Source organism: Heterodontus francisci, chromosome 33, assembly GCF_036365525.1.
Source record: "Heterodontus francisci isolate sHetFra1 chromosome 33, sHetFra1.hap1, whole genome shotgun sequence".
NCBI lineage: Eukaryota > Metazoa > Chordata > Chondrichthyes > Heterodontiformes > Heterodontidae > Heterodontus > Heterodontus francisci.
Window position 1 is genome coordinate 44,783,258 of NC_090403.1, and position 26,201 is coordinate 44,809,458.

At 42.8% G+C, this 26,201-nt stretch overlaps 1 protein-coding gene across 5 annotated transcripts in view; it reads left to right on the forward strand.

Moving 5' to 3' along the window:
• Positions 1 to 2,320: 2,320 nt before the first annotated feature.
• The window catches only part of dhx58 (DEXH (Asp-Glu-X-His) box polypeptide 58), a 40,271-nt gene continuing 16,390 nt past the window's right edge, over positions 2,321 to 26,201 (forward strand). The window contains exons 1-9 of one of the 5 annotated variants that reach the window (XM_068013439.1): positions 2,321 to 2,430; positions 3,729 to 3,836; positions 5,519 to 5,713; positions 7,985 to 8,189; positions 10,527 to 10,717; positions 12,056 to 12,172; positions 21,567 to 21,693; positions 22,275 to 22,466; positions 24,722 to 24,975. In XM_068013439.1, coding sequence (XP_067869540.1) covers positions 5,537 to 5,713; positions 7,985 to 8,189; positions 10,527 to 10,717; positions 12,056 to 12,172; positions 21,567 to 21,693; positions 22,275 to 22,466; positions 24,722 to 24,975 — 1,263 coding nt within the window. In that variant the 5' untranslated portion in view covers positions 2,321 to 2,430; positions 3,729 to 3,836; positions 5,519 to 5,536. The remainder of the gene's footprint in view (positions 2,431 to 3,728; positions 3,837 to 5,518; positions 5,714 to 7,984; positions 8,190 to 10,526; positions 10,718 to 12,055; positions 12,173 to 21,566; positions 21,694 to 22,274; positions 22,467 to 24,721; positions 24,976 to 26,201) is intronic. The other 4 variants (XM_068013438.1, XM_068013440.1, XM_068013441.1 and 1 more) reach the window with 4 other exon arrangements.

A 26,201-nucleotide genomic window follows, 5' to 3' on the forward strand; every position in this document is an offset into this window, starting at 1 on the left:
ACTTGTGATCAATGTCACAGGATTTCATGTCGCGTTTGCAGACATCTTTATAGCGGAGACATGGACGGCCGGTGGGTCTGATACCAGTGGCGAGCTCGCTGTACAATGTATCTTTGGGGATCCTGCCATCTTCCATGCGGCTCACATGGCCAAGTCATCTCAAGCGCCGCTGACTCAGTAGTGTGTACAAGCTGGGGATGTTAGCCACTTCGAGGACTTCTGTGTTGGAGATACGATCCTGCCACCTAATGCCAAGTATTCTCCGGAGGCAGCGAAGATGGAATGAATTGAGACGTCGCTCTTGGCTGGCATACGTTGTCCAGGCCTTGCTGCCATAGAGCAAGGTACTGAGCAGAATTTCTCACCCACAGCTGTTACAAAAATTTCTAAATTCACTTGTTACAGCCCTTCAAAACACTCCCACAGGGGATGTTGAGACCAAGTGGGCCCACATCAGAGACGCCATCTATGAGTCAGCTTTGACCACCTACGGCAAAAGTGCGAAGAGAAATGCAGACTGGTTTCAATCTCATAATGAAGAGCTGGAACCTGTCATAGCCGCTAAGCGCATTGCACTGTTGAACTACAAGAAAGCCCCCAGTGATTTAACATCCGCAGCACTTAAAGCAGCCAGAAGCACTGCACAAAGAACAGCCAGGCGCTGCGCAAACGACTACTGGCAACACCTATGCAGTCATATTCAGCTGGCCTCAGACACCGGAAACATCAGAGGAATGTATGATGGCATGAAGAGAGCTCTTGGGCCAACCATCAAGAAGATCGCCCCCCTCAAATCTAAATCAGGGGACATAATCACTGACCAACGCAAACAGATGGACCGCTGGGTTGAGCACTACCTAGAACTGTACTCCAGGGAGAATGCTGTCACTGAGACTGTCCTCAATGCAGCCCAGCCTCTACCAGTCATGGATGAGCTGGACATACAGCCAACCAAATCGGAACTCAGTGATGCCATTGATTCCCTAGCCAGCGGAAAAGCCCCTCGGAAGGACAGCATGACCCTTGAAATAATCAAGAGTGCCAAGTCTGCTATACTCTCAGCACTACATGAACTGCTATGCCTGTGCTGGGACGAGGGAGCAGTACCCCAGGACATGCGCGATGCCAATATCATTACCCTCTATAAAAACAAAGGTGACCGCTGTGACTGTAACAACTACCGTGGAATCTCCCTGCTCAGCATAGTGGGGAAAGTCTTTGCTCGAGTCGCTCTGAACAGGCTCCAGAAGCTGGCCGAGCGCGTCTACCCTGAGGCACAGTGTGGCTTTCGTGCAGAGAGATCGACCGTTGACATGCTGTTCTCCCTTTGTCAGATACAGGAAAAATGCCGTGAACAACAGATGCCCCTCTACATTGCTTTCATTGATCTCACCAAAGCCTTTGACCTCGTCAGCAGACGTGGTCTCTTCAGAATACTAGAAAAGATTGGATGCCCACCAAAGCTACTAAGTATCATCACCTCATTCCATGACAATATGAAAGGCACAATTCAACATGGTGGCTCCTCATCAGAGCCCTTTCCTATCCTGAGTGGTGTGTAACAGGGCTGTGTTCTCGCACCCACACTTTTTGGGATTTTCTTCTCCCTGCTGCTTTCACATGCGTTCAAGTCCTCTGAAGAAGGAATTTTCCTCCACACAAGATCAGGGGGCAGGTTGTTCAACCTTGCCCGTCTAAGAGCGAAGTCCAAAGTACGGAAAGTCCTCATCAGGGAACTCCTCTTTGCTGACGATGCTGCTTTAACATCTCACACTGAAGAGTGCCTGCAGAGTCTCATCGACAGGTTTGCGGCTGCCTGCAATGAATTTGGCCTAACCATCAGCCTCAAGAAAACGAACATCATGGGGCAGGACGTCAGAAATGCTCCATCCATCAATATTGGCGACCACGCTCTGGAAGTGGTTCAAGAGTTCACCTACCTTGGCTCAACTGTCACCAGTAACCGGTCTCTAGATGCAGAAATCAACAAGCGCATGGGAAAGGCTTCCACTGCTATGTCCAGACTGGCCAAGAGAGTGTGGGAAAATGGCGCTTGTGCTGCACTGACTAAATTAAACAAGTTGGTATTCAATCACATCTGATAGACCTCCCTATTTTCAATCCACTGGTACACAACAAACCACTGTCCATTTATTATTTGTACATACGTTCAACAGTGGCAAATGTGTGGATTTAATCCAAATGTCACTGACATCAGATTATAAAACAAGTTTGAGCATTTAATGTTTGTTGGATGTCGCTGTACCCCTTCAATGGGCCCTTGATGCAGTTTCAAAGGAACATTCAGTTTCACTTTCCATTCCTGTTTCAGAATAATTGACCGAAACTGATGTACTCTATTTAAAAGCCCTGTCAGATGCAAGCATTTCCTTAGCTGCTCCTTCTGAGAAGAACAATAAGAGCCTCTCGGTGAGTTGGGTGTTTGATTTGTAAAATTGTGTTAGCACCTTAGTTGCAACTTCCTTTTTCTTGCATATCCTTTTTATATGTCTCATTGAATTTGTATTCATGATCCATTTCTTAGAAGTGTGTTACTACCTTTTCTTAAGGCCTGTTTCCCCTCTCAATTTTGTTACAATTCCATAGGTGCCAGCAGCCCCAGTATCTCACCCAAGTGGTTATTTTCTGAACTTAGTGGGTGCATGGCAGCAGACTTAGATGGATGTGCAAGCGTTGAGGATTTGTGTATCACAGCAGAGCCCGATTGTGTCGTACCTAAACTTCCCAGTTATTTAACAGACAGGATCACTGAATAGAGATCAGGAGCATGAAGCTGGCCTTTCTCTTTCTCAAACCCAATAAATGTGATTAATTTAGTATTGCTGTCACTGAGCTAGTCGGAATGAGATAGCTTGGCACAGACTGGAAAACTGAAATTTACCTGATCTGTAAAATGTATTGAACCAGTGTTCTGCATTTTCCTCAATAAGCCATCGGTGAATCTCAACAAGTTGCTTTTTTAAAGCTATCGCATAGCTTAATAAAGGAAAGCTGGAGACAATTGTAATGAAGGCAAGTGTCTCTTCAGCTTGACCCTGATGGTTGCTGGGGCCACAAATCAACACGGAGCATTTGCATTATGATGCCAAAAGATACACCCATTACTTTTCATGCCCTGGTTCATATCAGAAGCCAGCTTCAGCAAATTTTGCATCATTACATGAAATGCATGGAGTTCCAGGTTACAAAATAGCCACAGAGAGGGTTCCGCAGGTAGGAGAAGTGAAGCTTTGCTAGTGCAGATATGCTGTGTTATGCTGTGCAGATATTTTGCTTTGATACAGAATTGTGAGATGCAGCTCCAGCATCTGTTGTGCTCCAGGCATATGCCACATTTTCCTATTTAAGTTCATGGAATATTGCTTGAGTCATGATCTTGTACGAAGACAGACAACCCAGCCAGTCGTCTTGATAAATTAGACTGTGGAGTCTCGCATGGGGTAGGCCAATTCTTGCTATTTATATTTGGGCTACACTGAGTTCAGGAGCACAAGTTTTTTTTTCTTGTTTCATCTGCCAAACAGGACCTAAGTGTTCCTCTGGGTAGATCTAGGACTTGCCAAGCACTAAAGATTTCTATTGAGCTGAACTGAGACATCTTAAAGATTACATTTACAATTAGCAAGAGAAGTAGCTGAATGCTTGCAGTTAAATTCAATTCTTATTGAATAGACATGCATGGTAACATCATGTTGCAACTTGCTCAGAACAGTTACTGACTGACTGAATACCTGAAGGTTACTTGATTTTTCTGCTCACGGCCCAATTCCAGTCGATGCTGCTCTGCCAGATGTGCAGTTAACCATTTTGTAGAGGTAAGTCTCATCAGCCAATAACGTGCTAATGTTCTTTTATAATTTCTATGATGCATTGTGGATGTTTTCACCTTGGTAGTTTAACTTTGTTTTGGTCCTTTTCTGAGGACAGGCTTCACGATGACCCTTTACCTAGAAACTCATTCAGTTTATGTAGGATGATGATCAGTCTCTTAAGTAATACAAGTTTGTCATTCAAGAAAATAAACATATAAACATACAATATATTTTCTTTATATATAATATATATATATATATATGTGTGTGTGTGTATGTATGTGTATATATATATATATATATTTAAAATAGCATAGGCTGGCCTCTGTGGGACAGGTAATGTCACAAGCTATAGAAGCTTGATTTACGTCACTGTGCTTATAATACATTTATTTTTACAATTTCTTTTAATGACAGTGACATGTGACGTGACAACCAGTGATGATTGGTGGCATTCTACATTTGAATTGTGATATTTGAATTGTAATAATATTGAATTTAATTTTACTGCATGTCATGGGGAATATGGTATATTAAAATCATTGAGTTGATAAATTTATAATGCCCCCAGGGTATTGAAATCAATGAGTAATGCGAGAAGCAGTTTTTTTCACTTACTCCGTAGGTGGCGTTGTACCTTCTTTAAAGCAAAAGGAACAATTAGATTGATTTTCATCTTGCCACCTGGGTATAAAAGTTAAATTGTGAATCAACTGTTACAGAAACCATCTAATTTTCTGTTCCATTTATTGCAAGTGGCAAGTTTAAAATCTACTTCAATACTACAAGAACACAGACATGTTGATAATACCAACACCGTGGAAAGACCTACCATTTCCTGTGACCTAAATATGAAGAATGCCACTGGAGATTCATAGTTATTTATTTTATTATTTAGAGATACAGCACTGAAACAGGCCCTTCAGCCCACCTAGTCTGTGCTGACCATCAAGCACCCATTTCTACTAATCCTACATTAATCCCATATTCCTACCACATCCCCACCTTCCCTCAATTCCCCTACCTATACTAGGGTCAATTTATAACAGCCAATTTACTTATCAACCTACAAGTCTTTGGCTGTGGGAGGAAACCGGAGCACCCAGCGAAAACCCACGCGGTCACAGGGAGAACTTGCAAACTCCGCACAGGCAGTGCCCAGAATTGAACCTGGGTTGCTTGAGCTGTGAGGCTGCGGTGCTAACCACTTCGCCGCTGTGCTGCCTGCAAGTGGCCTTCAGATGCAGCTCCAGCATCTCTCGTGCTCTAATATGTCTGTCACTGAAACATCTCTCTCCAATTGCTTCCTTTTCCTCTTTCTTGCTTGTGCACCCTACCTACCATGACCTTCCACCTCTGGTAAAACTACCCCCAACTCTCTCTCTCTCTCTCTCTCTCTCACATCATCTCACACTTAAATTCTGCTAACTCTGGCTTTCCACTTGGCATGACAGTGATGCCTCTGTTGATCTTGACAACTGCTTTACATCCATGTCCCCACTCGATTCCAAACAATTTTACTAATAGCACAAACCACACCTTTAAGCCACAGGGAAATGACAGTAAAAGCTACCCTCTTTTCATGGTAGACTGTTGAAAAATGGTATGATTTAATCCTAATTTAAATCCACAGACTTCTCCATTTGTATTCAAGTGAGTGTTGGTGAAGGGTTCATTTCTTTCAGTCTTGTTGCAGATATACAATGCAAATTGATTTGCGAGATTACCAGTGGGAAGTTGTACAGCCTGCTCTTCAAGGCAAGAACATCATCATATGGCTTCCGACAGGTGGAGGCAAGACTCGTGCAGCTGTGTTTGTTACCAGATACCACCTGGAAACAAGGGAAGGTGAAGGCAAAGTAGCGGTTCTTGTAAATAAGGTAAAAATACAGTCACCATTTTATGTTATAAACGAGGGGCCAATAAGCAAATACTATTTAAAAGAACATCATGGCCTGGTAAAGTAGCTTGTTGTTTTGGAAGCAGGGATGAGCAATGATACAGATGAGATTTGAGATTTACTGGAATGGTTCCAGGGATGAGGGATTAGTTATGTGGATAGACGGGAGAAACTGGTTTTGTGTTTAGAGCAGAGAAGGCCGAGAGGAGATTTGATAGAGGTGTTTAAAATCAGAAAGGGTTTAGATAGAGTAAATAAAGAGGCTCTGTTTCCAGTGACTGAAGGGTCGATAATTCAAGAGCATGGATTTTAGGTGATTGGCAACCAAACCAGAGGTGACATGAGGGAAAATGTTTTTATGGAATGAATGGTTAGGATTTGAAATGCACTGCCAGATAGAACGGTGGATGCAGATTCAAAAGGATCCTCCAAAAGGGAATTGGATAAATACTTGAAGGAGAAAACTATTGCAGGGATATGAGCAAAGAGCAGAGGGAGTGGGATTAACTGGATTGCTCTTTGAAAGACCTAAATGGCCTCCTTCTGTGTTGTGCTATTCTATGATTCTAATTGGTGATAGTGGTATTAACAAGCATATCTACATTTGAATTTTTATGTTTTGTTTTGCAAATATTGTACAGTGTGCTAAGGTACATTAAACATATATACATCACATTGCATTTAATATGTTAATATATAATTGGTATACAGTAATGGTACCTGCTCTTATGGCTGCTTGGAAGAGCATCTGGGAAAGCACATTTCAGGGTTTATTTAGGCCTACCTGCTGAGTTCCTCTTTCCATTTTGATTGTGGGGTTGCTGCATCTTTCTGTTTTCCTGTCAGTATCTATGTATACTGTGTCAGCGTGACTCAGTTGGTAGCAGTCCTGCCTCTGAGTCAGAAGGTTGTGGGTTCAAGTTCCACTCCAGGAACTTAAGTACAAAAATCTAGGCTGACACTCCAGTGTAGTACTGAGGAAGTGCTACTCTGTCATAAGTACCATCTTTCGGATGAGACATTAAACAGGTGGACATAAAAGATCCTATGGTGCTATCACAAAGAAGAGCAGGGGAGTTGACCCTGGTGTCCTGACCAATATTTATCCCTCAATCAACATTGCAAAAAACATATTATCTGGTCATTATCACATTGCTGTTTGTGGCAGCTTGCTGTGTGCGTGGCTACTGCGTTTGCTACATTACAACAGTGAGCACACTTCGATAGGTCTTCATTGGCTGTAGAATGCTTTGAGATGTCCCAAGATTGTGAAAGACACTATATAAATGCAAGTTTTTCTTCATTTCCTTTACTGTGATACTGAGATAGCTACCTGTTGGCAGAAATGGAGACCAGACCTTGAAAAACATCTTTTGATTCATTCTCGGTGAACAATGTCACCAGGTTGACTCAACACATTGATGCCTACATACCACATGCAAAATATGCTTTAATTCTGTGAGGTACTCCAAATTCATCACCTCAAATTAAGATGGTACTGCGCCTGGGTAATTTTTCTGATTTTCATAGTGCACTTTGTCAGTGGAGTTGAATTTTTGCCATTATTTCCAAATGTGTGCAGGACTGAAGCATTTCATTATAACCAAAAAAATGATGTCTGCCTCACATGATTCAGAAAGCAGCAGCCATCACAGCTCCTGCATTACAGCATCCATTAAGGCTACTGTAAAGTGAAGTATTCAGATTAAGCTGTTCAGAACAAACCTGCTCCCAAAATCTCCCAAAGGGAATGATGATTCTCTTTTAGTGTCATCTGTCCATGGTTTTGGCTGAGAGAAGCATTACCCTGAAAGCAGGGGAGAAGATTAACCAAGTGTGTCTCCACTGCTTGGAGCTCATATCACCAGCAGGGAAGTTGCTTTGGAAATTTAGTTTTGAGCACTGAAATAAAGTGATCTCAATGCATCCAGTACAGGTTGCTTACAAAAATTCCCCAATTTTATACATCCATGCTGTTAATGCTGCAGCAATATTAGTGAAATTCTTTGAAACTCTGAAACTCAATAAGTTTGGATAAATAATTGCATGCAAATAAAATGGGGCTGTTGCACATGGCTTTGAATAGCCAGCTTTTTGAATGTGTTGCTTTCAACTGCTCGTTTAGTTTGATGACAATTGGGCTATCTGTCTGGAATACTTGCCACATCTGCCCACAGTAATCAATATTTATACTGTATTGTAAATGAAATGATACCCCTGTATTCCACCCTTAAAACTGTTGTCTGTGTAGGTTGCTCTGGTGAATCAGCATTACGAAAACGAGTTTAAGCCATTCCTGAAGTCTACATATAAGGTGGTGCCAATAAGCGGTGACAGTGAGCTTAAGGAGCACTTTGCACATGTTGTACGGAAGAATCAAGTCATCATCTGCACTGCGCAGATCCTGCAAAATGCACTGAATAGCACTGAAGAAGAAAAGCATGTGGACCTAACAGGTAGGGAAGCTTAATCCACTGGGCTATGCATCTTTCAAAATAGAAGCCACTGGATTTAGAATTCTTTCAACTGAAGGGTAAAATGAACCACACAGTTGTTCCAGTAAGCAATACCCAGATCAGATAGATAGGATATCGGGTTTGTCTGGGTTAGTTTGGTACCAGTGATCTTTAATCATTTCTTTCTTAATAGTAAGGATTTTGGAATTGACTTCTGTTTGGAGTATTGTGTTTGAAACAATAACTTTGTTAGGGTTTATAAAGGAAGGCTACAGGCATTGACAATATGTATTAAAGCCAAATGAGCCACAATGCAGAATGTCACAACTTTCAGTCTATTTCAAACAGATACAACAGTCTCATCCCAAGCCATTTAGCCAGGATGACTGGGAGCGTTAAACAGTTAATCATCTTGTCCCAGATGGCCAACTAATATTCACATCCATATTCCTGGGAAACAGAGTATTCAACATGCTTGACAGGCCTGTTACCAAATCCTTACATGGGAAAGGGGCCCTTCTGCTCTCTTGGGTCAGAATTAACAGAAAAAAGAAAGGGACAAAGAGATGTATGTGCAGTCGGGTATTGAACAAGGGATTGTGAGTCACAGCCTTGTGCCTGGAGTAGGAGATCAGGTTTTGCAGTTAAAGAAAGAACTACTTAGAAAGAAAAGCAATGCCAAAAACAAGTAAGCCAGCCCACAAAAAAGACAATTAGCTTTGTTTATAAATATTCCCATTTTTTTGAGAAGAGAAGTGATATTGAGTTAAATTTGCTTTCACTGCTGTTTATGTGTTCATTGTGAAATAAAGATTAACAATTTGTATCTGGTTTCATCTAACTGTGATTTTCAGTCAGCCTTCAAAAATGTTGAAGCACATGTGTGGGCAAGTGAGAAGAACATGGCATCAAATTCAGATTGCAAGGTTCTTATTGTTCTTCGAGTTATGTTATGGGATAAATAGATATGAGGCAATGCGAGCACATTCCTGAATGTAAGATGCCCAGACCGCTAATGGGAATGACCACTGTTGTATCCAAAAGTGTATTTAAGGTGGACGTGAAGCGTGCAACAGTACCTATATCTTATCCCCAGCACCACAAAAGAGTTCCACTGCTGAGATCACCCATTCATCAGTGCCAGATGAGAGCGACTGTCTAGGTTGTGTGTAAATATCTGGATTTCATCCTGAAAAATACAGACATTCTTTAGAAATATCTTTTATAAACAGTATTTCACAGAATCACAATCACAGAATTGTTTCAGCACATATTTCCCCAGTTAAAAAAGTAAACTGCATTCTACTTTGAAAACATGTGTAAAGCAGCCCTGATACTATGGGAGAGGAGGTCACTTTTGATTTTCTTTCTCATGAATTCTATTTCCTATATGAGCAAATTCACCTTAGATTCAGGATCATCTCTTTGATTTGGCAGAAGGAAAATTCTATCAGGACTAAATATCTCTGAATGCAAAACATTACTTTCTTCTCTGTCAGTCAATGGAAAGGGCAAAAATTTAAGACAAAGCACTAGAAAAGGCTGATAAAATCTTAGCCACAGCCTTATTCCATTTATTATTGGCTTTTGCTTTCAATTCTGGAGTCAGCTTTGAATATAATTAGCTTATCTGCCAATAGTTCCATGAGCTTTAATCTGCTTTGTAAATTTCACCTGTGGAACATTATCAAATATCTTCTGGAAATCCAAATATATTATACTCAATGAATGGCCCTTATCAACCAATTTATTTATGTTCTTACAGAATTCCAACAAATTTGTAAGGCAGAATCTGTTGCTTCTAAATCCACACCATCAATTACAGGCTCTGTACTCTTCAGAGGAAGACTAAAAGCATTATATACGCTCTTGGAATATTCTCCCACTGTAGATGTTAGTCGAGGTATCCTATGAATTTCTGGACTCATGATTGTGTACAATGGATTCATATTTGCCATTCCCCAATCTTCAGGTGCAAGTCCTTTAATTACAGAACTCAGAAGAAATATTAATGGGAGCCTTAACTATTTTCTTGAGAATTCTAGAACGTATTCCATCTAGACCAGGTTCCCTGTACACAGTTCTTTGACTTTAATCATGTAACACAGTCATTACTGATATCTACCTACGTAATCTACCTATGTAATTGACTTCTGAGCACTAATAACGGATCTGACATTTGTGCAGTTTTTGGTTTCTGACTGATGTGAAAGAATTCATGAAAAATAAATTCAGAAATTAAAAATATCTCAGATACTTTCAGTGAAATCTGGAATTGTGGCTGTTTGACATGGTAGAGGCTTTCTTTACGAAAAAGCGTTGCTTTTTTTAATACAGATTTCTCTCTGCTGATAATCGATGAATGTCACCACACCCAGAAAGATGGAGTATATAATAAAATCATGGGCCTGTACATTAAGGAAAAGCAACATCACACAAGGGGCTTACCTCAAATTCTTGGACTGACAGCATCACCTGGAACAGATGGAGCCAATACTTTTGAGCATGCAAAGAAGCATATCTTACAGGTTTGTCCAACTTTTGAGTCCCAATGAATACTCTCACTCAAAACATTTTTCAGATGTTGACTGGCTGTCACATTACTCCAGCATTTCTGTTTGGGAAACTTCTGTTCTTGGCCTGAATCACCTCTGTCCTCTAAGCCATAGGTGTCGAGCCAGTTGCCTCAGTGAAGCATGCAACTGCTTAGCCCTTGAGGGCCTAGCCAGTAAATCCTCTTTGCCCCTATTTTACTTACTTGATGGTTTGTCCAGGTTGAATTTTATGGACCTGGAGGTTTGGAAAGGGCTGTTTTTTTTTCTACTGTTCTCTCACTCAATAAATCCTAAACCAGCGCAAACAGATCTATTCATATTGGCAACTTGAAATGGAAGCAAATTAAGCGGAGCATTCTTTTAAACTTTATATATGGCTTCCCTGATGGCCCATTGTATGCATCTCTGCTGCCCACAATAATGAAACCTTGGACATCTCTGCTGTAAGCCAAAGCAGTTCTGTTAGTTGTTCTCAATTAGAAGCTAGAAGCAATAATATAATTACAAAATGTTGACTTCATAAATGTATTAGCTTCAATACATTATATTAAATTCTAAGTTGAATAATAATTATTGTAAATTCTAATGTAAAAATCACTGCTATCCATTTGTTCATCTATCACTTTGATATTATGCATGAAGTGTGCCTGCACAGCTCAAAAATGGAAGCAAACCAAGTTAATAAGGATTTTCTCTTCATTAACCAAGTAGCAGAGAGTAATTTCAAAGGCCGCAATCTAATCTCACAGTTCAAACTGAACAAACCTTTTAATAAATTCTGTCTCACTTGAGTTATTGTTATAATTAGCAAAGGCCCATCAGGGCAGAGTTTTTAAAAAATAAGTCTGCTTTCAAATAGAGGTCAATGAGACTAAATGTGGAGTGAGTATGCACTGTGGGGTAATATCACTGGTTGAAAGCTGCACTTGACTTCTCAATAATTTAAATTGGCCTCTTCTGAGTTTTTGAAATGCAGGTTCAAAGTAAATCCACAATGGAAATAAAACTTAGATTATTTGGGTGTTGGCACTTTTACATTCCTCTGAGTACTTGAATGCACTAGGCCTAGACTCAGCCTATTTGGAATTCCAAGCACTGCTGAGTTCATACGTTGGCTTCTGCTGGATTGACCGGGGCAGGCCCAACTTGCCAAGCACTGAGACAATAGAGGGAAGCAATTTTCACATACAGTGAAAGAAAAATATAATTAATTCGGAGCTCAGCACAGTCATTTTTAACATTAATTACAATGTTAATGTACTGTATTAATCTATTGATGCACAGTATGCTTGTATTTTCTATTTATCGCAGATCTGTGCTAATATGGATGCCGCTATGATAACATCCTCCAAGGACTGCACAAAACAGCTAGAAGATATTGTCCCTCAGCCTGTAAAAAGATATGACATTACAGAAGAAAGAAAACAGGTACAAAAGTTTAAATCTTGCATGTAATGTGAAAAATGAAGTCCACCAAGTATATGTTATAATATTCAAAGCACATTATCCAGTGTGTACTTTTAACAATATAACACAGTGGCACAGTGTGCTGGATTGCACTATTTATGATCTACATGTGCTGAATTCCCAATCTTGGGCATACTGCTGTGGAGAAACGTTGACTGAAATCTTCTTTAACAAACTATCCTGAAATAAGTTTCTGAATAAATTTAGATTCAAATTTAGATATATACTCAGAAACTCAGGCAATAACACCCACCCCTGGACATACTGATTATCCTGGACTCTCAAAGCTTTGTACATGTGCCATCTACTGACATGGTTAGGAGACTTGGCTCAAATCCACCAACTACTCTCCATGCTCTACATTCCTGAAGTTATAGAGTGCTATGCATCAAGAAACTGAGTAGAGGGTCTGCAGTTCTGCTCTATGACTGTTTTCTAGGAAGGATCATAATGGTGGCTACGTTTAACATACCTTTGGACAAGTCTTTCTGTCCCACTAGGAAAGATCCTTTTGTCTGCTCGCCTTAGCTGGTCTGATCAAGCTACTCAATGAACTGAAAACACAACAGTTCTTCATATTTGACCATACAACTCCACATAAACCAAAACTGATTAAGCACAAAATTCCAGTACTCACACATTATGTAAAATTTCAATTTTACCAAACCTCTTCTTATTAACTCACAGATTTCCAGTTCTGGGACTTAGTATTCACCATCGAGTATACTGCGTCCAGCTGCTTGTTACAGCCCCCTCTACTCTGCCCTTATTATGTATCCTAGTTCTAACATCAGAAGACTACCCCACCCACACCACAGTGATTATATTTTTCCATTTTCCAGCTATCTGTATGATCTCTGCAATCGCTCAATCATTTCTGAGTTCTTTAGACTATTTCTTTCTTTAGAGATACAGCACTGAAACAGGCCCTTCGGCCCACCGAGTCTGTACCGACCATCAACCACCCATTTATACTAATCCTACACTAATTCCATATTCCTACCACATCCCCACCTGTCCCTATATTTCCCTACCACCTACCTATACTAGGGGCAATTTATAATGGCCAATTTACCTATCAACCTGCAAGTCTTTGGCATGTGGGAGGAAACCGGAGCACCCGGAGGAAACCCACGCAGACACAGGGAGAACTTGCAAACTCCACACAGGCAGCACCCAGAATTGAACCCAGGTTGCTGGAGCTGTGAGGCTGCTGTAGGCAGTTGTAGGCAGTTATTTGTTCTGAGGTCCTACCCTACTAGCATATTGTTGACACTGCCCAAATGTATTTCCCACACAATTCTTAAAGACAACAGAGAAGACACATTCTTCATCCAACGATTCCAAGCAGGATTTAACCCCATGTCATAATGATGAACTCATACCACTCCATGGTGTACTCACCTCACTATTGGACTTGCTGCCTACTGAGGATGCAACCCTTCCTGAAATCTACCAGTCTTAAAGCAGTCAACTCAGATAAACACAAACAATCTGAGCCTGGAAATTTAAGGGACAAACCCTTTCCCACTCACTCCCATTGCATAGAATTCTACTGCACCAAACTCTTTTCTATTCACTCAATTTACATAGCATATCAATAGACTAATTACCATCTTACATCCTATGAATGAAAGGACATCCTGGTGGTTACCATTGAACTGAACTGGACCAGTCATATAAATAATGTGGCTACAAGAGCAGGTCAGAGGCTGGGAATTCTGTGGGAATAACTCACTTCTTGATTCCCCAAAGCCGGTCCTCCATCTATAAGGCACAAGTCAGGAGTGTGAAGGAATACTCTCCACTTGCCTGGATGGGTGCAGCTCCAACAACACTTAAATAGCTCGACACCATCCAGGACACATCAGCCTGCTTGATTGGCACCCCATTCATCACCTTCAAAAATCACTTCCTCCACCACTAGCACACAGTGGTGGCAGTGTGTACCATCTACAAGATGCATTGCAGTAATTCACCAAGGCTCCTCAGACAACACCTTCCAAACTTGCAGCCTCTACCACCTAGAATGACAAAGGTAGCAGGTGCATGGGAACACCACCACCTGCAAGTTCCCCTCCAAGCCACACACCATCCTGACTTGGAACTATATCGCTGTTCCTTCACTGTCACTGGGTCAAAATCCTGGAACTCCCTTCCTAACAACACTGTGGGTGTACCTACCCCACATGGACTGCAGCAGTTCAAGCAGACAGCTCACCATCACCTTCTCGAGGGCAATTAGGGATGTGCAATAAATGCTGGTGAGCCAGTGATGCCCACATCCCATGAAAGAATAACAAAAAAACTATGTACTAGCTTACTCCGCCAAAATGTCTCTTTAACTATAGTTCATGAAATCATAGCCAAGTATATAATTCAGCCCTAAACTAGCTACTTTACAGTGCAGCATGCTATTTTTGCATCACTGAATCTGAATTGAGCCCATACTATGTATTACTTTCCTCTTAATTAAGAGGATATTGAAAACCTGAAAATTTCAAAGAAGGAATAAATAAAGCAAGTCCAGTAGGCAGGCCGGGCAGGGGCAGGACAGGGAGCGTGGAAGGTCTGATAGGCTAAACTGAACGGACAGGGGGCATTCTGAAGGGGGAGGGTGAACAGCCAGAGGTTGTGGTACACATCGGTACCAACGACATAGGCAGGAAGAGTGACGTGGTCCTGCAGGGGAGTTTAGGGAGTTTAGTGAGTTAGGTAGAAAGTTAAAAGACAGGACCTCGAGGGTTGTAATCTCGGGATTACTCCCTGTGCCACGTGCCAGTGAGGCTAGAAATAGGAAGATAGTGCAGCTAAACACATGGCTGAACAGCTGGTGTAGGAGGGAGGATTTCAGATATCTGGATCATTGGGATCTCTTCAGGGACAGGTGGGACCTGTACAAGAAGGACGGGTTGCATCTAAATTGGAAGGGCACAAATATCCTGGCTGCGAGGTTTGCTCGCGTCACTCAGAAGGATTTAAACTAGTGTGGCAGGGGGGTGGGAACCAGAGCAGTATGACAGCAGGTGAAATAAATGCGGGGGAACTAGTAAATAAGGCCAGTAAGACTAAGAGGAAGAGCAGGCAGCGGGATGTTGCGGAGCACAGCGGGACTGGTGGTCTGAAGTGCATTTGTTTCAATGCAAGAAGTATAACAGGTAAGGCAGATGAATTTAGAGCTTGGATTAGTACTTGGAACTATGATGTTGTTGCTATTACAGAGACTTGGTTGAGGGAAGGACAGGATTGGCAGCTAAATGTTCCGGGATTTAGAAGCTTCAGGCGGGATAGAGGGGGATATAAAAGGGGTGGGGGAGTTGCATTACTGGTTAAGGAGAAGATCGCAGCTGTACTGCGGAAGGACACCTCGGAGGGGTCATGCAGCGAGGCAATATGGGTGGAGCTCAGGAATAGGAAGGGTGCAGTCACAATGTTGGGGGTTTACTACAGGCCTCCCAACAGCCAGCAGGAGGTAGAGGAGCAGATATGTAGACAGATTTTGGAAAGATGTAAAGGTAACAGGGTTGTAATGGTGGGTGATTTTAACTTCCCCTATATTGACTGGGACTCACTTAGTTCTAGGGGCTTGGATGGGGCAGAATTTGTAAGGAGCATCCAGGAGGGGTTCTTGAAACAATATGTAGATAGTCCAACTAGGGAAGGGGCCTTCCTGGACCTGGTATTGGGGAATGAGCCCGGCCAGGTGGTCGAAGTTTCAGTAGGGGAGCATTTTGGGAACAGTTACCACAATTCCATAAATTTTAAGGTACTTGTGGATAAGGATAAGAGTAGTCCTCGGGTGAAGGTGCTAAATTGGGGGAAGGATAATTATAATAATATTAGGCAGGAACTGAAGAATTTAGATTGGGGGTGGCTGTTTGAGGGTAAATCAACATCTGACATGTGGGAGTCTTTCAAACGTCAGTTGATTAGAATCCAGGACCACCATGTTCCTGTGAGGAAGAAGGATAAGTTTGGCAAGTTTCGGGAACCTTGGATAACGAGGGATATTGTGAGCCTAGTCAAAATGAAAAAGGAAGCATTCGTAAGGGCTGGAAGGCTGGGAACAGAGGAAGCCCTTGAGGAATATAAAGACAGTAGGAAGGAACTTAAGCAAGGAGTCAGGAGGGCTAAAAGGGGTCATGAAAAGTCATTGGCAAACAGGATTAAGGATAGTCCCAAGGCTTTTTATACGTATATAAAGAGCAAGAGGGTAACCAGGGAAAGAGTTAGCCCACTCAAGGACAGAGGAGGGAATCTATGTGTGGAGCCAGAGGAAATAGACGAGGTACTAAATGAGTACTTTGTGTCAGTATTCACCAAAGAGAAGGACTTGGTGGATGATGAGTCTAGGGAAGGGAGTGTAGATAGTCTCGGTCATGTCGTTATCAAAAAGGAGGAGGTGTTGGGCGTCTTGCAAAGCATTAAGGTAGGTAAGTCCCCAGGGCCTGATGGGATCTACCCTAGAATACTGATGGAGGCAAGGGAAGAAATTGCTGGGGCCTTGACAGAAATCTTTGTATCCTCATTGGCTACAGGTGAGGTCCCAGAGGACTGGAGAATAGCCAATGTTGTTCCTTTGTTTAAGAAGGGTAGCAAGGATAATCCAGGAAATTATAGGCCGGTGAGCCTTACGTCAATGATAGGGAAATTATTAGAGAGGATTCTTCGGGACAGGATTTACTCCCATTTGGAAACAAACAAACTTATTAGCGAGAGGCAGCATGGTTTTATGAAGGGGAGGTCGTGTCTCACTAACTTGATTGAGTTTTTTGAGGAAGTGACGAAGATGATTGATGAAGGAAGGGCAGTGGATGTTATCTATATGGACTTTAGTAAAGCCTTTGACAAGGTCCCTCATGGCAGACTGGTACAAAAGGTGAAGTCACACGGGATCAGAGGTGAGCTGGCAAGATGGATACAGAACTGGCTCTGTCATAGAAGACAGAGGGTAGCAGTGGAAGGGTGCTTTTCTGAATGGAGGGCTGTGACTAGTGGTGTTCCGCAGGGATCAGTGCAGGGACTTTTGCTGTTTGTAGTATATATAAATGATTTGGAGGAAAATGTAGCTGGTCTGATTAGAAAGTTTGCGGACGACACATAGGTTGGTGGAGTTGCGGATAGTAATGAGGATTGTCAGAGGATATAGCAGGATATAGATCGGTTGGAGACTTGGGCGGAGAAATGGCAGATGGAGTTTAATCCGGCAAATGTGAGGTAATGCATTTTCGAAGGTCTAATGCAAGTGGGAAGTATACAGTAAATGGCAGAACCCTTAGGAGTATTGACAGGCAGAGAGATCTGGGCGTACAGGTCCACAGGTCACTGAAAGTGGCAACGCAGGTGGATAAGGTAGTCAAGAAGGCATACGGCATGCTTGCCTTCGTTGGTCGGGGCATAGAGTATAAAAATTGGCAAGTCACGCTGCAGCTGTACAGAACTTTAGTTAGGCCACACTTAGAATATTGCGTGCAATTCTGGTCGCCACACTACCAGAAGGACGTGGAGGCTTTGGAGAGGGTACAGAAGAGGTTTACTAGGACGTTGCCTGGTCTGGAGGGCATTAGCTATGAGGAGAGGTTGGATAAACTCGGATTGTTTTCACTGGAACGATGGAGGTGGAGGGGCGACAAGATAGAGGTTTACAAAGTTATGAGCGGCATGGACAGAGTGGATAGTCAGAAGCTTTTTCCCAGGGTGGAAGAGTCAGTTACTAGGGGACATAGGTTTAAGGTGCGAGGGGCAAAGTTTAGAGGGGATGTGCGAGGCAAGTTCTTTACACAGAGGGTGGTGAGTGCCTGGAACTTGCTGCCGGGGGAGGTGGTAAAAGCAGGTACAATAGCGATGTTTAAGAGGCATCTTCACAAATACATGAATAGGATTGGAATAGAGGGATACAGTCCCCAGAAGTGCAGAAGGTTTTAGTTTAGGCAGGCATCAAGATCGGCGCAGGCCTGGAGGGCCGAATGGCCTGTTCCTGTGCTGTACTGTTCTTTGTTCTTTGTTTTGCATTTACTTTAATGCAAGAAACCTTACAGGTAAGGCAGACGAACTCAGAGCATGGATCGGTACATGGGATTGTGATATTATAGCTATTACAGAAACGTGGTTGAGTGATGGGCAGGACTGGCAGATCAATGTTCTGGGATACCGATGCTTCCAGCGTGACAGAGGTGGAGGTAAGAGAGGAGGGGGAGTTGCACTATTGATTAGATTAGATTAGATTAGAGATACAGCACTGAAACAGGCCATTCGGCCCACCGAGTCTGTGCCGAACACCCATTTATACTAATCCTACACTAATCCCATATTCCCAACAAACATCCCCACCTGTCCCTATATTTCCCTACCACCTACCTATACTGGTGACAATTTATAATGGCCAATTTACCTGTCAACCTGCAAGTCTTTTGGCTTGTGGGAGGAAACCGGAGCACCCGGAGAAAACCCACGCAGACACAGGGAGAACTTGCAAACTCCACACAGGCAGTACCCAGAATCGAACCCGGGTCCCTGGAGCTGTGAGGCTGCGGTGCTAACCACTGCGCCACTGTGCCGCCCCAGGGAGGACATCACCACAGTACTTATAGAGGATATCCCGGGGGGAACGTCCAGCAAGGCCATATGGGTAGAACATAGAAATAAGAAAGGGGTGATCACTTTGATGGGATTTTACTATAGGCCCCCCCAATAGTCAGAGGGAATTGGAGGAACATACTTGTAGGGAAATCACAGATAGGTGTAGGAATTATAGGGTTGTAATAGTAGGTGATCTTAACTTCCCTAGTATTGACTGGGACTGCCTTAGTGCTAAGGGATCAGATGGGGAAGAATTTGTTAAGAGTGTCCAGAATAGTTTTCTGAAGCAGTATGTGCATGGTCCTACTAGAGAAGGGGCTACACTCGACCTCCTCCTAGGAAATGAGGCTGGGCAGGTGGTTGATGTGTCAGTGGGGGAGCACTTTGGGACCAGTGACCATAACTCTATTAGCTTCAAGATATTTATGGAAAAGGATAGGACTGGTCCTCAGGTTGAAGTCCTAAATTGGGGAAAGGCTAATTTCGATGTCATCAGACAGGAACTCTCAAAAGTTGAATGAGAGAGGCTGTTTACAGGTAATGGGACGTCTGCAAGTGGGAGGCTTTTAAAAGTGAGATAGGAAGAGTTCAGGGCTGGCATGTTCCTGTTAGATGGAAGGGCAAGGCTGGCAAGTTTAGGGAACCTTGGTTGATAAGGGATATTGAGGGTCTGGTTGGGACAAAGAAGGAGGCATATGTCAGGTATAGGCAGCTGGGATCAAGCGAGTTCCTCGAGGAGTATAGGGGATGTAGGAGTACACTTAAGAAGGAAATTAGGAGTGCGAAAAGGGGCCATGAGATTTCCCTGGAAGATAAGATAAAGGAGAATCCTAAAAGATTCTATAAGTATATTAAGAGTGAAAGGGTAGCTAGGGAAAGAGTAGGTTCCCTTAAGGATCAGTGTGGGAATCTATGTGTGGAGTCTCGGGAAATGGGCGAGGTCTTAAATGAATATTTCTCGTCTGTATTTACTGTGGAGAAGGTCATGGAAGCTAGTGAGTTTAAGGGAGGGAACAGCGATATCCTGGAGCATATCAACATTACAAAGGAGGAGATGTTGGAGGTTTTGAAGCGCATTAAGGTGGATGAATCTCCAGGACCTGATCAGGTGTATCCTAGGATGCTATGGGAAGCAAGGGAGGAGATTGCTGGGGCCCTGGCAGAGATTTTTGTATCATCGTTAGCCACGGGTGAGGTACCGGAAGACTGGAGGATAGCTAATGTTATGCCTTTATTTAAGAAGGGCAGCAGGGATAAGCCAGGGAACTACAGGGCAGTGAGCCTTACATCAATGGTTGGAAAGTTATTGGAAGGGATTCTGAGAGACAGGATTTATATGCATTTGGAAAGGCAAGGTCTGATTAGGGATAGTCAGCATGGCTTTGTGCATGGGAAATCATGTCTCACGAATTTGACTGAGTTTTTTGAGGAGGTGACCAAGAGGATTGACGAGGGCAGGGTGGTGGACATTGTCTATATGGACTTTAGCAAGGCCTTTGACAAGGTCTCGCGTGGTAGGCTGGTCAGGAAGTTTCGAACACATGGGATCCAGGGTGAGCTAGCCAATTGGATACAAAATTGGCTTGGTGATAGGAGGCAGAGGGTGGTTGTGGAAGGTTGTTTTTCAGATTGGAGGCCGGTGACCAGTGTTGTGCCGCAGGGATCAGTGCTGGGCCCTCTGTTGTTTGTCATATCTATTAATGACTTGGATGTGAATGTAGGGGGCATTATTAGTAAGTTTGCAGATGACACCAAAATTGGTGGTATAGTGGACAGTGAAGAAGGTTGGCTAAGGTTACAACAGGATATAGATAAACTGGGAAAATGGACAAGGGATTGGCAAATGGAATTTAATGCAGACAAGTGCAAAGTGTTGCATTTTGGGAAGTTAAACCAGGGCAGGACATATACAGTGAATGTCAGGGCCCTGGGGAATGTTGTTGAGCAGAGAGACCTTGGGGTGCCAGTACATAGTTCCCTGAAAGTGGCAACACAGGTAGACAGGGTGGTGAAGAAGGCGTATGGCATGCTTGCCTTCATTGGCCGTGGCATTGAGTACAAGAGTTGGGACGTCATGTTACAGTTGTACATAACGTTGGTTAGGATGCACTTGGAGTACTGTGTGCAGTTCTGGTCGCTGCACTACAGGAAAGATGTGATTAAGCTAGAGAGGGTGCAGAAAAGATTCACAAGGATGTTGCCTGGTTTGGAGGGCTTGAGTTATAAAGAGAGATTGGATAGGCTGGGCTTGTTTTCCCTGGAGTGAAGGAGGCTGAGAGGGGACATGATAGAGGTATATAAAATTATGAGAGGCATAGATAGGATAGATAGCCAGAGTCTGTTTCCCATGGTAGGGATGACTAAAACTAGAGGGCATAGATTTAAGGTGAGAGGGAGGAGGTTTAAAGGGGATTAAAGGGGTAAATTTTTCACACAAAGAATAGTGGGTATCTGGAATGAGCTGCCAGAGGAGGTGGTGGAGGCAGGAACAGAAGCGACATTTAAGAGGCATCTGGACAGGTACTCGAATGAGCAAGGCATAGAGGGATATGGAATTAATGCAGGCAGGTGGGATTAGTATAGATAGGCATTACGGTCGGCATGGACGCGGTGGGCCGAAGGGCCTGTTTCTGTGCTGTACGACTCTATGACTCTAAAGGAGAAATATTTCGATTTAAGAGGATGCTTTTGTCCTCGTAAACTCAGAATTTTGATTTAACAGTTCTTTGCTGTTTTTCCTAATCTCACTTTCGTTTTTCTCCAATCTCTCACGTAGGACCCCTTTGGGGACAGAATTAAAAAGATGATGAGAACCATTCACTGCCATTTAGATGAGCCTTCAATCACGGGGGGTTTGGGTTCACAGATTTATGAACAAACAGTTGTCGAGATGGAAAAAGAAGGTGAGGGGATGACTTTTACTGGTCCGTTCCTTCTTGTGTAACAAATAATTTTCACCTATTTAGAAGATAAGCAAAGCAGCAAATGTAAAACTCTGCGTGGAAATGTGCCATGCCTTTCATTTATGTAGATTTACTCGGGGAAATTAAAACACTAAACACAGCCCCACTGAGAAAAGGAGGGAGTAATATGTGGTGCTCCAATAATACAAAATCAGCTGCTGGCTTCATAAAGGTTCCCTTATTTTGGGCTAAGCCTACCCCACACGGACTGCAATGGTTCAAGAAGGTGGCTCACCGCCACCTTCTCAAGGGCAATTAGGGATGGGCAATAAATGCTGGCCTAGCCAGCGATGCCCACATCCCATGAACAAATGAAAAAAAACAATGGCCCAGAAATTGCTAGAAAAGTAACGGTTCATGATAATGAGTGGGCAGCACTGATTTCACAAAGTCTCTGCAACATCACAGTTAGGCGTGTGCAGCATTTGTCCTGCACGTCTGTTTTTGGTCTCGATTGAATTTCCAGGCCCGTGTATGTATCCTGCATGCCTGATATTTATCTTGTGTTTGGATGTTGCTAGGTGCCATTAATGCCGACAGGAAAAAACGTGTCTGTGCACTCCACCTCCGGAAATACAATGATTCCCTTCTGATCAATGACACAGTGCGCATGATTGACGCGTTTGAATACCTGGCGGAATTCTACAGCAATGAAGAGAAAAGTAAAGTTGTTCTTGATCAAACAGATCAATTCCTATTCAGGGTGTTTAATGGTAAGGATGCATTCGGGCTTGTTTAAAGAGAAGTTTAGGTTCTAGAACATAAGAAATAGGAGCAGGGGTAGGCCATTCGGCCCCTCAAGCCAGCCCCACCATTCAATAAGATCATGGCTGATCTGTCCCAGTCCTCAACTCCTCTTTCATGCCAGCTCCTCATAGCCCTCAACTCCCCGATATTTCAAAACTCTATTTGCCTTCTCTTTAAACACTTTCAGTGATCTAGCCTCCACAACTCTCTGGGGTAGAGAATTCCAGACATTCACTACCCTCTGAGAGAAGAAATTCCTTAGCATCTCAGTTTTAAATGAGTGTCCCCTTATTCTGTAACTATGTTCCCTAGTTCGAGATTCCCCCACCAGTGGAAGCAGCTTCTAAACATCTACCCTGTCAAACCCCCTCAGAATCTTGTACGTTTCAATAAGGTCACCCCTCATTCTTCTAAACTCCAATGAATAAAGGCCTAACCTGTTTAGCTGTTCTTGATAAGTCAACCCCTTCATCCCAGGAATCAGCCTAGTGAACCTTTTCTGAACTGCCTCCAATGCCAGTATATCCTTTCTTAAATATGGGGACCAAACCTGTACACCGTAGTCCAGGTGCAGCCTCAGCAACACCCTATATAGTTGTAACAAGACTTCCCTATTTTTAAACTCCAACCCCCTAGCAATAAAGGCCAAAATTCCATTTGCCGCCTTAATTACTTGCTGCACCTACATGCTAACTTTTTGTGTTTCATGCACAAGAACACCCCGATCCCTCTGTGCTGCACGTTTTTGGAGTCTCTCTCCATTTAAATAATAGTCTGCCTTTTGGTCCTTCCTACCAAGGTGCATAACCTCACACTTTCCTACATTAAACTCCATCTGCCAGGTTTTTGCCCACTCACTGAACCTTTCTATATCCCCTTATGGCCTCATCACAACATGTCCTCCCACCTATTTTTGTATCATCAGCAAATTTAGATATAATACACTCTGCCCCCTCCTCCAAGTCATTAATATAGACAGTAAATAACTGAGGCCCTAGGACTGATCCTTGTGGCACTCCACTGGTTATGTCTTTCCACTCTGAAAAAGATCCATTAATCCAGACTCTCTGTCTTCTTTGTGTTAACCAATCCTCAATCCATGCTAATACATTACCCACAATACCGTGAGCACCTATCTTGTGCAATGATCTTTTATGTGGCACCTTCTCGAATGCCTTCTGGAAATCCAAATGCACTACATCTACCAGTTCCCCTTTATCTACTCTGCTTATTATATCCTCAAAAAACTCTAGCCAATTTGTCAAACATGATTTCCCTTTCACAAAACCATGTTGCCTCTGTTTGATTGCATTATGCTTTTCTAAAAGGTTCTGGTCTATTTACAGATATGCACCTATACTCACCGGATCTATAACTTAATCTGGGCATGGGTTGAAGCTAGTGGAGAGTTATTGCAGGGAGATCAGATATTGACAATATTATACAATACTCACCCCCCACCCCCGCCGCCACCCCCACATCCTTAACAGAGTGTTAGAAAAGTGATGAAGTTATAGACTGTGGTTTTGACAGTTTATTGCATGAATAAATACAAATGGAGGGGGGTTGGAAATTGAGAGGATGGTTTGTGTTCAAGGAGTGCAAGGTACAATCAGGGACAAAGGAAGGTGAAGCAAAGGCCTGTCGCAATATGAAAACAAAGGGAAGAATATTGAACTCAAAGCAACCATGGCACGTGGACCCAATGGAGCTTGGACAGCACAGCGGTGATGGGAATTTGGGACTTAGTGCAGGTAATAATGCTGACCACAGCGTCTCGGATAAGTTGGATTGTAAAATACTGATTCAGGAAAACCTCAGCTACTCTGGGTTGGGCAAGGATGGAGGGAGAATAGGCCGAGGTTCCGGTTCCTGATCACTATCCAGTGAGACCTGCTAGAAGCGTATGTATATCTAGTGAACAGTTAGGTTCAGCTGTGATACTTCCACAGTCAAATAGCTTGGCTACACTAACTGTCAAGGCTTGCATGTTAAAGAATAGCAAACAGAGTGGAACAATAACTCAGGAACTGCACCTTCAGGAGAGGCGAAGAAGAGAAGGAAAGCAAAATTAAAAGTTTATAACAGAATGACCATAATTTTATTATACATCTGCATATTGTGATTTCATAAAAATGATAGAAGAATGATTGTAATTTAACTTTTAATTAATAGTTATTTATGCTCTTCCTATCCATACACTGTGTGCTTCTCTCATTAGATAACAAACCCAATTTGCGTACACTTGCCTTAAATAAAGAGTATGAAAATCCGAAACTGAACACATTGGAGAAAATACTCCTGGAACGTTTTAAGCTCTCAAACTCCCGAGGGATTATCTTCACGAAAACACGGCAGAGCACGCATGCCATGCTGGGCTGGATTCGGAGCAGGGTCCAGTTACTGGAAGCTAAAATCAAAGCAGAATGTCTAACAGGGGCTGGTGTCAGTAGCCAGACGAAACATATGACTCAGGTGAGCTGGAACAAGGCAGTACACTGAAAATACCACTCCCAACTGCTATTACCATTTTTGCAGAGCAGCTGGTTGGGATTGCTACTCCAGCTAAGCATGACAAAACAATGGGGTGGGCAGATCAGTTTGACAAGACAACCAATATGGTGGCAGTCAGTAATTTTAATGATCCGAGTACAACTGGTTACAAACAGTAACGAAGCAATAAGTACAAAAGATGACTATACTCCAATCCTTTAGAGAACGGGTGACCATGTGTTGAAACTGTTTCTTTGCTCCATTTCTGCCCTTCCCCCTTAAGGCGGTTCTTTATATGCCCCCAACTCCAGACGGCATCCTCATGACCATAACCTCATCCACCCTCAACCAGTGTCACTGTAGCCCATTTAACCCACATGTGAACATGCTTCTATTTTGTTTCTCCCTGACTCTTTTCATCAGTTATCCAGCACGCACAACTTAAAACAAACTGCAATGAGAGAGTTTAGTGTTCCAGGTGTGGGGCTAATGTCCCACTGTGGTAAGTTCTGTTCTTTTTCTGCCTACCTTTCCTGAAGGCACTGATTCACACTGTGATACCATTGCATTGTTGGTGGTGACACTTCTGTGCCTTGCCCAAGTGGCCATTTGCACACAAGAGTTGAAATGATGATCATTGACAGACTAATTGCTCATGGATTGGATGCTTTAGACCAACCTGATCCTTTGTCATGGATATTCACATACATGTACTTTCATGCAGGAGATAGTCATAAGGAGCGATTACTGATTTCCCTTTCCCAGACCAGGTGTACTGAGACTAGCAACTCTGTAATTATCTAACTCTATCCAAGCTGCAGAACCAAACTGAGTCTGTTCCTGGTCTTTACAGCTAACTAACATATTATACATCCCTTTGTCCATTTGGCTTTTCAGATTTACTGAGTTCTGTTGAACTTTTCTTGTATCTGCTAGCTTGAGCCACAATGAGGACCATTTTTCCTCATCATAGGAAAGTCACAGGATATATCAAAGGGGAAGTAACAGACCCTGTGCACAGGATGCTAGCGTTCTTTGGATTAATCATCAGCTGCTGCTATTAAACCCTTAGGTGACATTATTACTTCACTGCAATCAACATCCTCCTGTGTATTTATGGAACGAATTCTAAACTGTTAACAATGTGAGACAAAATTTAAAGAAAAGCACACAGTAAATGATACATTGCACAAAATAGGTGCTGGAGC